The sequence below is a fragment of the Hydra viridissima genome, unplaced genomic scaffold (genome assembly GCF_058129835.1).
Source record: "Hydra viridissima isolate aposymbiotic clone 2 unplaced genomic scaffold, HvirCarnegie_v1 scaffold_7, whole genome shotgun sequence".
In the NCBI taxonomy this organism is placed as follows: domain Eukaryota; kingdom Metazoa; phylum Cnidaria; class Hydrozoa; order Anthoathecata; family Hydridae; genus Hydra; species Hydra viridissima.
Genome location: NW_028324306.1, coordinates 17,498,351 through 17,512,697, shown reverse-complemented (window position 1 = coordinate 17,512,697; position 14,347 = coordinate 17,498,351). Strand labels below are relative to the sequence as shown.

At 28.4% G+C, this 14,347-nt stretch overlaps 1 protein-coding gene and 1 long non-coding RNA gene across 2 annotated transcripts in view; one reads left to right on the top strand and one right to left on the bottom strand.

The window, feature by feature from the left end:
- LOC149886416 (uncharacterized) overlaps positions 1-14,347 on the top strand; it is a 204,547-nt gene that overhangs the window by 30,432 nt on the left and 159,768 nt on the right. The gene's annotated exons all lie outside the window — the stretch shown is intronic.
- Positions 44-14,165, bottom strand: LOC149886426 (uncharacterized). Its single transcript, XM_090094392.1, has 10 exons — positions 14,089-14,165; positions 13,396-13,579; positions 12,979-13,168; positions 12,367-12,507; positions 9,596-9,792; positions 5,273-5,320; positions 1,058-1,139; positions 775-986; positions 402-561; positions 44-219 (listed from the first exon to the last, which is right to left on the bottom strand). Exons 2-10 carry the CDS (start codon positions 13,495-13,497, stop codon positions 44-46), a joined length of 1,308 nt encoding a protein of 435 aa, XP_089950518.1. The 5' UTR covers positions 13,498-13,579; positions 14,089-14,165.

Below are 14,347 nucleotides of genomic sequence, written 5' to 3'. Positions count from 1 at the left end.
AATTAACAAATAAAATAAATAAATTTAATAAAACTTACTTATATTAATAAAACTTAATTATATTAATTAAAATGTTAGTAGTGTGTCTAGCTTTTGATTTTTCATACCGTCGTTGACGGCCGCCATCTCTATCTACAGCTTGTCGCAGCCAATTTTGAATATTTTTATCGATAGATGCATTTTTTGCATTATTCGAAGAAGGGCTTTGGCGGACGGCATCTGACTGAAAACCAAAATTAACAAAATACAAATTCGGGTAACATGTAATGTATTATACCAAATAACAAGTTCTGTTCATAACAATTACTTGCAAAAAAAGCAATGGTTTTACAAGAATAACATAAACTTTTACCGATGAAAACAGATTCAGTAATGACAATTTAAATTAGAAAAGTACATACCCTCAACAACCGATTTTAAACGCAACTTTCCAAAACCATGCTTCCCGCAAACACTTTTCCAATTGACTAGACTAGCAAGTTTTGTTGTAATGAGACGTTTTATAATTCGTTTTGTCACGTCAACCTTAGCACTGCCGCTTACTTTAGAAAGTAGTTTAACCTAAAGTTTGTTAACCGAATTCAAAGATTATTAAATTGTCATATATTTTTGAGTGTCAACATTGATTCTTTCACAAAATAGAAAAAAAAAAGAAAATCTAGGGTATGTCAAACTATTAACCATAGAATAATTTTAAAATATAAATTAATTATTTAATATGATTATAAATAGAGTATTTTAAATCATACATAAACTTAAACTTTTAAGTCATACCAAATTGCTGTACGCACCACAATCGCTACACAACTCATCTAGCTGCATTAACTGATCAACAGTCTCCAAGGGCAATTGTAAATTATTTGGAAGTGGTAGTGCTACATTACCACTTTCCATATTTTGTTTAGCAAATTGGTGCATTTGATTGCTTATAATGACATCATTTTGAGCTTTTATTTGCTCCAACGTTACAAAAATTTGTGAGAGAGCTAAAGAACATAAACTTGAAATTAACACACAAAAAGCACAAAAAGTAACTTAATCATAAAGATAAATGTACCTTTTAAATACTGATTTTCTTTTGATAAAGCATTGTTGACACTTTCACACTGTGTTAGTATATTTTGGTTTGAAACCGCTGAGTTTTTCAAGTAAAACAAGATATAAAGTAAAAAATATTTAGAATACAATTTTGATAATTTCTATATATATAATATAAACCCGAATAAATAACAGAAGTTTGGCAGAATCAGTCACATCAGTGGACTCATCTAAAGCAATTGAATAATATGCGTCCTCCATTTGACATATTGAGATTAATTGCTCAGAGCTATTTGTAGCAAGCTCATGTTGACGGTCCGTATATGTTCGCCGAGAAAGCGGAAGCTGTTTATACTTATCCACTCTATCTGGATCCATACATGACACTGCTTCAATGAGGCAAGCCTTCAAGGTTTCAATATCACTATATGGTTTTCCTCCTTTGTCAAGAATGAGAGCAATTTTATATGTTGCTTCAGTTGCTCTATTTCCATGTTCTTGAACAATTGAAAATGTCTGCTCTTTGAAAATGTTTGCTCTTTTGAGACTTCAGTTTTGCTTATACATTTTTTCGAGCTTCTCCCTCTAATTTTGCATACTTATGATTCTTATGAATGTTTTCATAATGTCTCTTTGCTGTAGCATTCTTCAAAGTAGCAATTGTGAGGTCACACCACAAGCAAATCATTTTATACTTGGTTGGAATTATGAAGTAATCTTCCTCCCATTTTTCATTAAAAGACCGATTTTCCTCTTGCACTGCTCTTGTTTTTTTAGGGAGAATTGGCATTTTGACACTAGTTGAAAAATAGACATAAATTGAAAACCATGATATACATTATAATACAAAAACTTACAGTCAATTGATTTCTACTGTCACAAAAAAAAATCCGTACGGTGTTTTTAATTATTCATTTTGTTTTGTTTTATTGTTATTTCTGTCAATCAATTACTACTGTACCAACTTTGCCAAGTTAAACAATTTTTTCCCTTAATTAACATTAGCATTCATACACTTTACTATAACTAAAATGTAAAAATAAAGTAATTTTTTAAATTTCATTATTTTCTCTAAATCATTTTTTAAAAAATTTAAGTTCTAAGATTTAAATTTCGGGGCCCCACAAAGAGTGTCTGGGGGCCGCAAGTTCCCCACCCCTGATCATGTTCATTAAATGCAGCATCAGTCCTTAATGGAGGATTACTTTCTAGCAATATAATTTTATGAAAATCATAAACACCCCGTTGGTTAAATCTTTCACATGAATGATATATATACTATGTGTTTTAATACATTTAACAAAGGCTCGTGCAGGAGCATCACATAGAACACAATGAATGATAATCTTTATATGTTTTTCATTTATGTTAAATCCAATATTTTGAAGTTATATAAATTTATTCACAAAATCATTCATGTATTCGTCAATATTTTGCGGTTTATGTGGTCCTGCATAAAGTCCGATGATAAATGGTAATTTACATTTTGATTAACATATTATCCCTGATATTGGCCAGAATTGAAAGTTTGAACTTTTCTATATAGATAGTCGATCTATGTGAACTTTTACTTGGAGATGTGTATGTTGTTCAGTAAGTTTAATATTTCCAGTATTAATTTGATAAAGAGTTGAGTTTTTCAAGCCAAAATGAAAATATTGGCCCCCTCTAGAACACAAAACAAGTTTACTAACTGGTTTAGTGTGTACTAAAGTTCTAGGATCCTTTGGAAAATTGACCAAGATCCGATGATAGACAATCTCTTGCAAAAAAAATTCTTCGCTTTCATTATCAGAACTTGAAAGAGAATGTAAGTCTGATTGCGATAAAAAATCGGCAATATCAACATAGTTGTAATCGATGTTTGTATAACTTTGTAACAGAGTAATTTTTGAGGAAATATTAGGCAGAAATTTATCATTGGTATCCAGATTAGTATCACAGGTATTGGTTTGACAACCTGCAACAGTTGTACATTTAGTTAAATTTCGTTCACTCAAAATATTATTACTTTGTGAATTATCGAATATATTTGTAAGACGTGTAGCAACCTTTTCAAGAATTCTTCTTCTATTTGTAGAATAAGACTTTCCACTCTTAGCCATTTTGTTTCTGTAAATAAAATAAAATATTGTTGGAATATTCCATTTTCCGTGCTTTTAGTTTATAAATTCTGTTTAACTGTTGGCGTTCGGTATCGGCCAATACAAAATGTCATCACAAAATCGGCACGATTTGCCGCCAGTAAACCATGCACTTGGCCATCAAGCCGATGATGTTTTTTTTATATCATTTTGAAGTTATTTGAAGGTGAATACTAAAATATTGTTTTTAGACTAAACACGTAAGGCTTTTTTTTAGATGATTGCATTTGCAGTTGTGAATGCCATTAGTATCATTTTGATTGCTACTGGCACAGCAATCGTTTTGGAAATCTTTTATGATGGTGACTGTTTTCAGAGTTATTTTAACAGAAACACTTCAAGGATCGTTTCAGGTGCTTTTAAAGCCTTAGTTTTTCGCTATGTTTCTTTAAACTTTTTTTTTTTTAATATAAGTTTTTAATTTCATAAAGAATATGACACGATTTAATTAAAACTGCCATTTATTATTTTCTATTTAAAACTCTTAATGGACTTTCTTATTTGGCTGAATTTGTTTGAGTTCTTATTAATAACACTTCATATTTACGCTTACAATAATGCCAAAGTGAATGTTAATAATCCTATTATAGGTATTGTTATTCAAACATACATACATACATAAATACATATATCCATACATGCATACATACATACCAGGGGTGTACCGGAATGGGTTTATTCAATTCCGGCCGGAACCAGATTTGCCGGAATTATAGATTTAATTCCGGCCAGAACTCCAGCCGGAATGAGAACTATACTACATGTTATTTTTTTACATCCAAGATTAAAGTGGAAGCATGCCAAGCTTAGCTATAATATATGTATTTAACCTAATACATAAATTTTATTCTTATTTTAATTAATTAATGTTATTTTTATTTATTTTTCTTTTGTGTGTTGTAAATTTTTAACCGTATTTTTTTTTATATTTTTATTGTTATTTGTATTTAAAAATAATTCTATACTTTTCATTTTTCATTTAGATTAAAATATAAATTTTTTGACGTTGCTTCATGAAGCACAATGCGCTCTATGCAGCCATATACTACTCGGAGCGCAAAACTTTGTACACATGCGCTGAATCTTGTTGATGTTAACCCTAACCCTAACCCTAACCCTAACCCTAACCCTAACCCTAACCCTAACCCTAACCCTAACCCTAACCCTAACCCTAACCCTAATTTTAACCCTAACCTAATTCCAAGTAGAAAGTTGTTTAAGGTAACAATGCCACCAGCATCATACGAAAAATTAAAAACCGTAGTATTTAAAGACATTTCTGGAACCGATCATATTTCAGTTATAACAGATATTTGGACAAATACCCATAGTAAGGATGCATTAATAACATTGACTGCGCATTGGATCACATATAATTTTATTTTAAAGGATTGTGTTCTACACTGTAAATATAATCTAGGGTCCCTCACTGGAATAAATATTTCAAACTTATTTGATGCTAGTTGATTGGGGTATTTTCGTAAAAAAAATAGATATAGCCTTTCGAGACAGTGCTTGCACCAAATTAGAAGAAATGCAGAAAAAATTAGATTCCAAAATTTCATAACCTCTATTACCAATCCAAGATGTAACAACAAGCTGGAATAGTACATGTTTAATGTTGGATCAAATGGAGACTCTAAAAAGATTTATACAACTTTACACAGCAGACAACCCTCATTTAATAAATTTAATATTGAGTTCCAGTGAATGGGAGTTAATTGAAAATGTATACAGACTTTTACAACCATTTTTTATGATTTCTGATACAGTCACTAAATTAAAATCAATGTTCTCATTGGTAATAAGCCATATACGTGCACTGCATAATTTTTTTGGAAGTCTTCCAGATAATTCTAGAGTCCAATCAATGAAGATGATGCTAAGAGAGTTTATTAAAAACGATTCATGAGTAATGCTTCAGTAAAAGTTCACTTTAATGTACTAATGAGTAAAGTATATGTTTTGTCCACAGCTATTGATCCAAGGTATAATTTGTCACTTTTTCCTAATCAGCAAAAAATTTTGGCTTAAATTTGGCTTTTGGTAAAGATAAAAGATCAAATAAATTCACATAAAGAGACTAATATGGATAATATGTCAGAAACAGGTTCATCTTCGTCCAATAGTTCTAATTCCTCAACAACCAATAAAGGTTGTCAGCCATCTACATCAGCTTTATATGCATCAAATTTCAGAATGACTATCGTAAATAGTTTTCTTAAATGCTTTAAGCTAGAAGAAGAAAGAAAAAGTAACCCTATAAGAAAAAAGCAAAAAAAAGAAAAGGACTAAAGGATGAAGAGATAAAGAATTAAATAGATTGTTTTATGGCTGGGAAAGGATAAAGTAATAAAGAAAATTTTGAAGCAGTGTTAAAATGGTGGAGCGATAATAAGGATTACTATCCTCATATATGCTGTATGGCAAGAAAACTTTTATCAGCCCCTGCTGTATCTGTCTTTTCAGAGAGACTATTCTCAGAGGCAGGTATCATTTTTGAGGAAAGAAAAGCTAGTATATTGCCAAAAACTGGAGAGCAGCTCTTAATTTTCCATCACAGTATTACTAAATTTTCAGAAATCCTTACTTGATTATTTTTAATCCTTAATTGATTATTGCAAATAAAATTTCATTATGTTCATTTGTAAATTAGTATTTTGTACCAAAGTTTAGCCATTGTTATTTATTTCCCTCCAGGACAAATAATTTTTGATTTAATTTACATTATGTATGTCACATGTATTAAAAAATAAAAATGAAAAAAATATTCCGGTATTCCGGCTTTAATTATTGCAATTTCGGCCAGAACCGGAATAAGCTGAATATCACAAAAGGCGGCCGGAAAGGAATTCTGGTATAACCCTAATACATACATACATACATACATACATACATACATACATACATACATACATACATACATACATACATACATACATACATACATACATACATACATACATACATACATACATACATACATACATACATACATACATACATACATACATACATACATACATACATACATACATACATACATACATACATACATACATACATACATACATACATACATACATACATACATACATACATACATACATACATACATACATACATACATACATACATACATACATACATACATACATACATACATACATACTTACATACTTACATACATACATACATACATACATACATACATACATACATACATACATACATACATACATACATACATACATACATACATACATACATACATACATACATACATACATACATACATACATACATACATACATACATACATACATACATACATACATACATACATACATACATACATACATACATACATACATACATACATACATACATACATACATACATACATACATACATACATACATACATACATACATACATAAATACATACAAACATAAATACATACATACACCCGTTTTATCTGTATTTTTATTTAAATAACATTTATCTTGTTTCACTGTGTAGATGGTACAGATTGTGTCTATGAACTTGAACGTTTAATTGCTTCTAGAGAACTTTTTGCAACTTATATAGTTGCATTACTTGTAAACTTATTTTCATTTTTCTTTGGATGTGCGGTTTTCTGTTGCGGAAAGGTATGCTTTTCTCACGTTACTTTTCTTTGTAATTAAGTTTTTTACCAATTTCAATTTAAACGAATTGAGTTAATCAATTAAGTATTGAATCTATCAATTTGTAATTCAGTGAAAGCCTCTTGTCTAAATTATTTAATAGGGTTTTCAACCGAACGGAAAAATATCATTCCATTTTTAAATCATCAGCTTTTTTTTTCTTTTTTTTTGTAAGTATAGGAAACCCTCTCATCACATTTTACACTTTGAAACGCGATTATTTTTTGTAGTTAATGTTAACTTAACTATATCATTCTGAAACAAATTTTTAGTCAACTGAGTTTATAAATGAAGTTCCGAACGAAAGAAGTTATCTGCACTCAAATTTTTACAACGAACCACCTCCTCAACATTGTTAGGATTGTTCATACATGAAAACGAAATATGCAACGTTGAATAAACTTTTATGACGCGTTGGTCTCGTTCGAATAGCTGTTAGATTGATAACATTTGTTTACTACTTTTTAATTTTAACTATATTTCAATATTTCATTTTCATATTGTTGCTGCAATAATAACCTTGTAAATGTAAATCAGCAATGTTTTTGTCTGCTTTGATGAAACTTTTGTCAAATTTTTTAAAATGACCATCAAAGTACCAAGAGTTTTAAGGAATATACAAAATATTTAATGGAATTAAAAGAATTAAAATACAACCTATTTCAAGGAATTTCGATAAGTATTTTCATAACTTACTATTTTGTTAAGATTCAACAGTTTTTACATATAAGTTTTAGTTACACAGGAATATTTTCAAGTATTCTTGACATTCGATGCTGTATAATTACGTTAGGGCCATTATGTTGAGAAAATAAACCTCCATTTTATCTCCATGGCTTTGCAGCGATTATATAAACTAGCAAAAAGCAACCCGAAATACGGGTTATGGTCGATCTACTAATATATAGTAGCTGTTTTCCTCAATTTGAAGTTGCGAAACCTTAACTAATACCCTTTTAGAAAAACGCCTTCAAATTACAAAAGTTAAACCATCTGTAAAATTAAAATAAAAAGTATGTGGAGGTAAAATAATTTACCATTAATTTAACATTACTTGAGTAATTTACAACTGACATAGGTTATCTCAGTGTACGGCGGAACTATTTTCCTCGACATTACTAAGTTCAAAACAATACGTTTTTAGTTACTGACATTAAATAAAAACACTTCATCATGCTTTAAATTGATGAAAAAGTAAAGCTATATTATTGTAATATTTTTTATAACCTGAACTTTAATTAATAAAATTAATATAAAGCGAACGTAAACTATAAATGAGTTATTAACTTCTTGGGATCCCCTTGCTAAAAGTTTCTTTAAGAAAGGCAATTCTCTTTTAAACGATATTTGACAAATGCGCCAAACTACGACATTCGACCCCCCCCCCCCGTTTAAAAATTTCCCCTAAGTTACTTACAACAAACAATTAGGCATAAAATAGAGAATATTTAAAAATAAATTGAACTAATTGCTAATATTTATATCATTTTAGCAGATGAAAATTTACAATAAAAGGAAATCAGGTTTTTTTTTATAAATCGTATAAATGCGTCAATCGTAAATCTTAAAGAAAAAAAAAAAAAATGGAATTATGATGTCATAACAAAAAAAATGATAACAAAAAATAAAAAAAAAAAACACCACATAAAACCTGAAAATCGATTTACCTATTTATACATGGCAGTTAATATAAACATTTATCGAAAATGTAACTTTAAAATCTGTTTCGAAGTACAAAAGGATTAACAATATTAATACATATAAATAAATAACTTAAAAAAAAAAAAAAAATCAAATTAAGATACATATTGCATTTTTAGCATGTTGTTTTGGCGTTTAGTAAATAAATAAAAGCAGTAAGCTCCAATAATGAAACTACCTATTATTCATTTTTAACAATAGTCACCAACATGAAGTGTCTATTGCTAAAAATGAATATCAACACAAAACATCACAACAATAACACATCACAGTAGAATATTTACACCCTTGATCCTAAAATCCAGCGAAAATAACAAGCTAAATTAAAATATGAAAGGCAAAATTAGAAAACCGATTTAAAGTTAACTATATTTATATTTTAACTAAACATATAAATACATAAAAGTATATTTGTTTTTATATTCAATATTAGTTATTCAGTTACTTAAATTTAGGGCATTAAAACACCCTAGATCTAAAGATAATGGTTGCATACTCTCTCAAACACATTACGCTAAACATTAACAAACATTATTATGTGTTTCCAGAATAATTAAAAAGGCTAGACAACACAACCTAGCTCTATAACAGTAACACCACCTGGCACTAAATACTGCCAAGTAACACCTCTGCTATAAGTACACTGCTTGGCTGGCAAGGATATCAATCTTGCTCAACATAATGCCAAGTCACACCACTTTGAAAACATGGAAGCAACATAATTTAAACACATATACAACTGTAAATAAATAAGTCACCACCAAAAAGAATGATTTTTTCTCCAAAAGGAAACCTTTCAATTGCATTTAATTGTTTACATGTTCCTGTAAGACATTATACTGCTCGCTTCTAAGTTTGTTTTGGTTATTTCTGATGAAAGTAAGACACTGGTCTTCAATTTTAACATACGCATCAACAGCATATTGCTGAAGCAGTTTTTTCCCATAAAAGAGTGAAGAAAAAAATTGTCTAATTGAAAGTTTATAATTGTAATACTGAGATAATGTAACATGATTTCTAACCAATGTAGCACGTTCAGGGTTGTGAACCAATTGATTATGCCAACCAGCATCACTCCTCGGAAAAAATAGAGGATAAACCAAAGGATCTAAGTTGGCAGACATACTTGATATAGTTTTTAGAGGATGACCTCTTGGGTAAATAATAACTTCCCTGGAAGCAGGTGCTGCACCATCTTCACCAACAAAGGCAACCGCAACTTCATTATGTGAAGGGAGATTATAGCAACTTATAGCGATTATAGCAATTTATGCTGGAACACCATGATTCCAAAATATTTATAGCAAAATCATGTAGCAAACAGCGCTAAAGACAAAAAATCAAATTGAGATAAAACAAATTGTATATATGGCAAAACAATTTGTATTGGCTTTTATTAAATGACTAAAAGCAGTGATTTTGAAAAAATACCTCTTTAACCATTTTTAACAATAGACACCAACATAAAGATAAGCCAATTGTCTATTAACTCAAAAGATAACAAAAAAACATCATAGCAACAACACACAACAATAGCACACACCATAAAATAATATAATATGCATCTATAATTTAACTTAAGTAAGGTAACATTCATATATAACAAAATATAAATAACAACATTGCGCAAAATAATATTAAAATACTTTATTATGTATTTTTAGAATATCTTTAATAATAAAGGCTTGAAAACAGCAAGACCGAAAGCAGTAACAGTTTGACACTAAACACTATCGTGTAACCCTCTGTTAAAAGTACATCAATTGGCTGGCAAAGTTGACAAATCTTGCTCTACACGTGTACCAAGTCACAGCACTTTGAAAACACGGAAACAACATATTATAAACACATGCACCAATTATAAACACAATAAATGTGTTTTAATAAGAATATAAGGTAAAATATATACCTTATATACATATTTAAACACGTTTTTAAGACAATTATAGAACACATATTAACACATACACAAAAAATAAAAAAGCACTTTAAATTGTTATAAAACACATTGATAAAACAACTATAAAGCACTTATTACCACATACACATAAATATCAAAAAAGCATTTATGCAAACAATAAATGTGTGCAAACAAAAATTTAAAAAGATTCAAAGTAAACAAAATATATATTTACAAATAATACTCTTTATCTTTTTTTTTTTTTTTCATAAGAACTGTAATCCTCATAACAAAATTTAATCTTTACATAAAATAACATGTGACATGCCATGTCAGTGTTGGCACAAAATTTTAGTTTATTTTTTAAATTTTCTAAAAAAGAACAAAAATAGTTAATAGCATCACAGAAATTTCAAAGTAGTAATAACCATTTTATGGAAATAGCATTAACATAACTTTAAATAACACCTTTACCGCTATTTTCCTTCTAAAAACCAAAATAATAAAAATAAAACTGCTAAAAGAAACAAATCAAATATAAACGATTTAAAAAATGAAAATTATTTCTATTTATCTAATAAAAGTTTAAATCCTTTCTACTTTATCTAATAAAAATGTATATATAACTATTTAATATACTTACTTTAATTATAATATGATCTTAACGATGATTATTTATCTTAATATGATTCTTTATGTAATATATCTAAACAAATAATTAAATTCCAAAAGGAAAAAAGTTTTAACTCGCTCAAAGATCTTTATCCAATGACCGCGTGCATTTAAAGAACGCGCTCTTTCAAAGCCCAGTAACTAATTCAAAGCCTAGTAACTGATAACGAAACGACGTTAAACATTAAACATTTATGTAGAAATTATATTATAGACTAGCAAAAAGCAACCTGTAGTACGAGTTATGGTCGGTCTGTTACTTAATTTAAAGTGGCTGTTTTCCACAATTTAAAGTTGCGAAACCTTAACTATACCCTTTTAGAAAAACGCCTTCAAATTGAAAAAATTAAAACATCTGTAACATTATAATAAAAAACATGCGGAGGTAAAATAATTTACCAATTATCTATAATATAATTCCTACAGAAATTCTTAATGTTAAATGTTTATCGTCGTTTCGTCATTAGTTACTACCCAGTAAACATCGAACAGTTGGTAAGTAGTTGGCCGATCCTAATAACCAACTATTAGCTACAGTTGGGCCAACAGTTGGCAATTTAGTTGGTACCGTGAAAAAAACATAATGCTTTTACCAACACTTAGCCAACTGTTTTTAAGCAATTGTTTGCCATTAACGGCCCAACAGTAATAAAACAGTAGGCTAACAGTTGGTGCCATTACCGGCCCAACTATTTGATTTTTTTTTCGCGATTTTTTAAATTCACTTTTGCGCTTAAATTGAAAGTGCAAAAGTTATAAATCATGTTTTGAATATTGCTTAATAACAAAGTACAACTTTGCTTTTTAATATTTAATTTTCTATCTAATAGTGATTGTTTGTATATCAGATTTTACCAAACAGTACTACTGTCCACACAAAATATTGTATTATTTATAGATAACTTAGTTGAATACAAAAAAAAGAACAAATTTTTTATCATTACACTTTTATTTCCAGACCATTAAAGAAAAATATTTACAAATAAAGAACTAAAAATATTCTATTATTGTAGTTAATTTTATTAAAGGTTTGAAACTAATATTGGCAGCTTTAATTAAAAACAATATTTTAAAACACAAGTATTTAAAAACGTGGCGATTTATTTGATAATTATTAATTATAATTAAGAAAAATTAGAATTATAAATAAAATCAAGATAAACAAGCTTTTATAAATTTTCAAAAGTAAATAATAACTAAATATTCTTTTCATTGATTAACTGCAACTGATTTTTATAAACTTGCTTTTCATCTGTCTATTTATTCGCCCATCTCCTTGATCAATTGCGCCCTGAAACCATCTTGAAACGATCGGGTAAATATCTTTATCCTTGGAATTAAGATACTGAATTCTTACTGTTGCTAAAAGAATAAAATGAAAATAAATTTAAAAACTCAATTTATTTTTTGTTTAAATATAAATTATTTTTAAGTTATTTTTAAGCTCTTTTACGTATACTTTGCAAATTAAGAATTACATTAACTGGTTAGCAGTTTTAAAAATATGTGCATATGATAACCGAGAGCAATTAGCTTATCGGTTCAAGACAAACTTCTATATGCTCTTTAAGAATCATATAGTTGAATACTAATAAATCATGGTCTACATTGGCAATTAATGTCTCTAGTTAACAATAAAATATGGCATTAATAAGTTCAAGTCACCAAGGGAGAACATAATATCTTACAAATTCACAACTAATGACAACACTGGTAATTGTCATAAGTACTAACATATTGTATTCTTTCTTAGTGTTGTAAACATATTTTTGTAAATATAAAAATATGGTTGACTTTATTAGACTAAAAATTTACATAACTAGTAATACTTACATAGTAAGCACTTTAACACAAAATGATAACATCGCAACTTAATCTTGCCCACTCCAGTAGCTATCATCTTACTTGAAGATCCGTTTAGATTACATAAAACGCTAAAATTTTTGGAAAACATGGCTCCCAACACACATTGCATGTATTTTGGACGCTCAACTTTACTGCCAATAGAACACAGATATTCGACCTAAAAACAATTAATGCTCCATATTACAACTTTTTTTATTTAAATTATTTTTTCAAAGGTAAATGAAAATGTAATGCGGTATAATATAAATAAGGTATTATTAAATTACCTTTGATTAATTACAATTATAAGACTTATCTTTGATCTTATAAAATAATAGTTACTAGTTTAAACGCAACCTGTAGACTGCTAGAAACATTATAATATAAAAAATAATTTCAAATTACATAGAGAGCCATCTCAGATTTCATCTGTAGCATAAGGTTAAGCCTCTCCAAATCTTCCTTACTTTCCATTGAAAGGGCCAGGGGTAACAACAATGTCTTCATTATCCAAAAAAACTTTGAACTTCTAAAAAATTATTTTTTTGCTCCAGTTCTGTTAATCTTAACTCCAAAGCTCCCAACTTCTCTATAAACATACATAAATAATTAAATAATATTTCATTGCATTTGAATCTTATTGGAAAACTGCTTTCAAAAACACAATCTAGTTATTAAATTGAAGACATACACGAAAGAAGGTGTTATGGAACTCAAATATTTGGAGTTAAAGTTTTAAACATTCATGTTATTTATCCCTGTAGGTGATTTGATTGCTGTAAAAATGGTATTCTAGCACATTTTTGTGCTGTGTTATTAAGGTCACAGAAAAGAGCGTTATTTAAAACCTTCATCTGCATAAAAAAATAGAAATGTGTAATTTTGTAACATGAAATATGTATTTTTTTAAAGCCTTCATCCATATATGACTTTAATTAAAACACAAATTTTGTTTTTTACAAAAAAGAAAAATAGTTTTCTTTTGTCAATATATGTCAGCATCATAACCAATGTATGTATGCGTAACACATATACAATGTATAACAAGTAGTAAAATAAAAAAAAAACAACAAACAAATAGTTTATCCAAAACCTTACTTTCCTGATCCCCAAAATTTTGAATAGTTTTCTCATAGTTTTTAGAAGTTGATGTTCCTTTTAATAAAATGCTATAATTATATGCATTATGTGTATATATATATATATATATATATATATATATATATATATATATATATATATATATATATAGAGAGAGAGAGAGAGAGAGAGAGATATATAGATACATACATACATACATACATACATACATACATACATACATACATACATACATACATACATACATACATACATA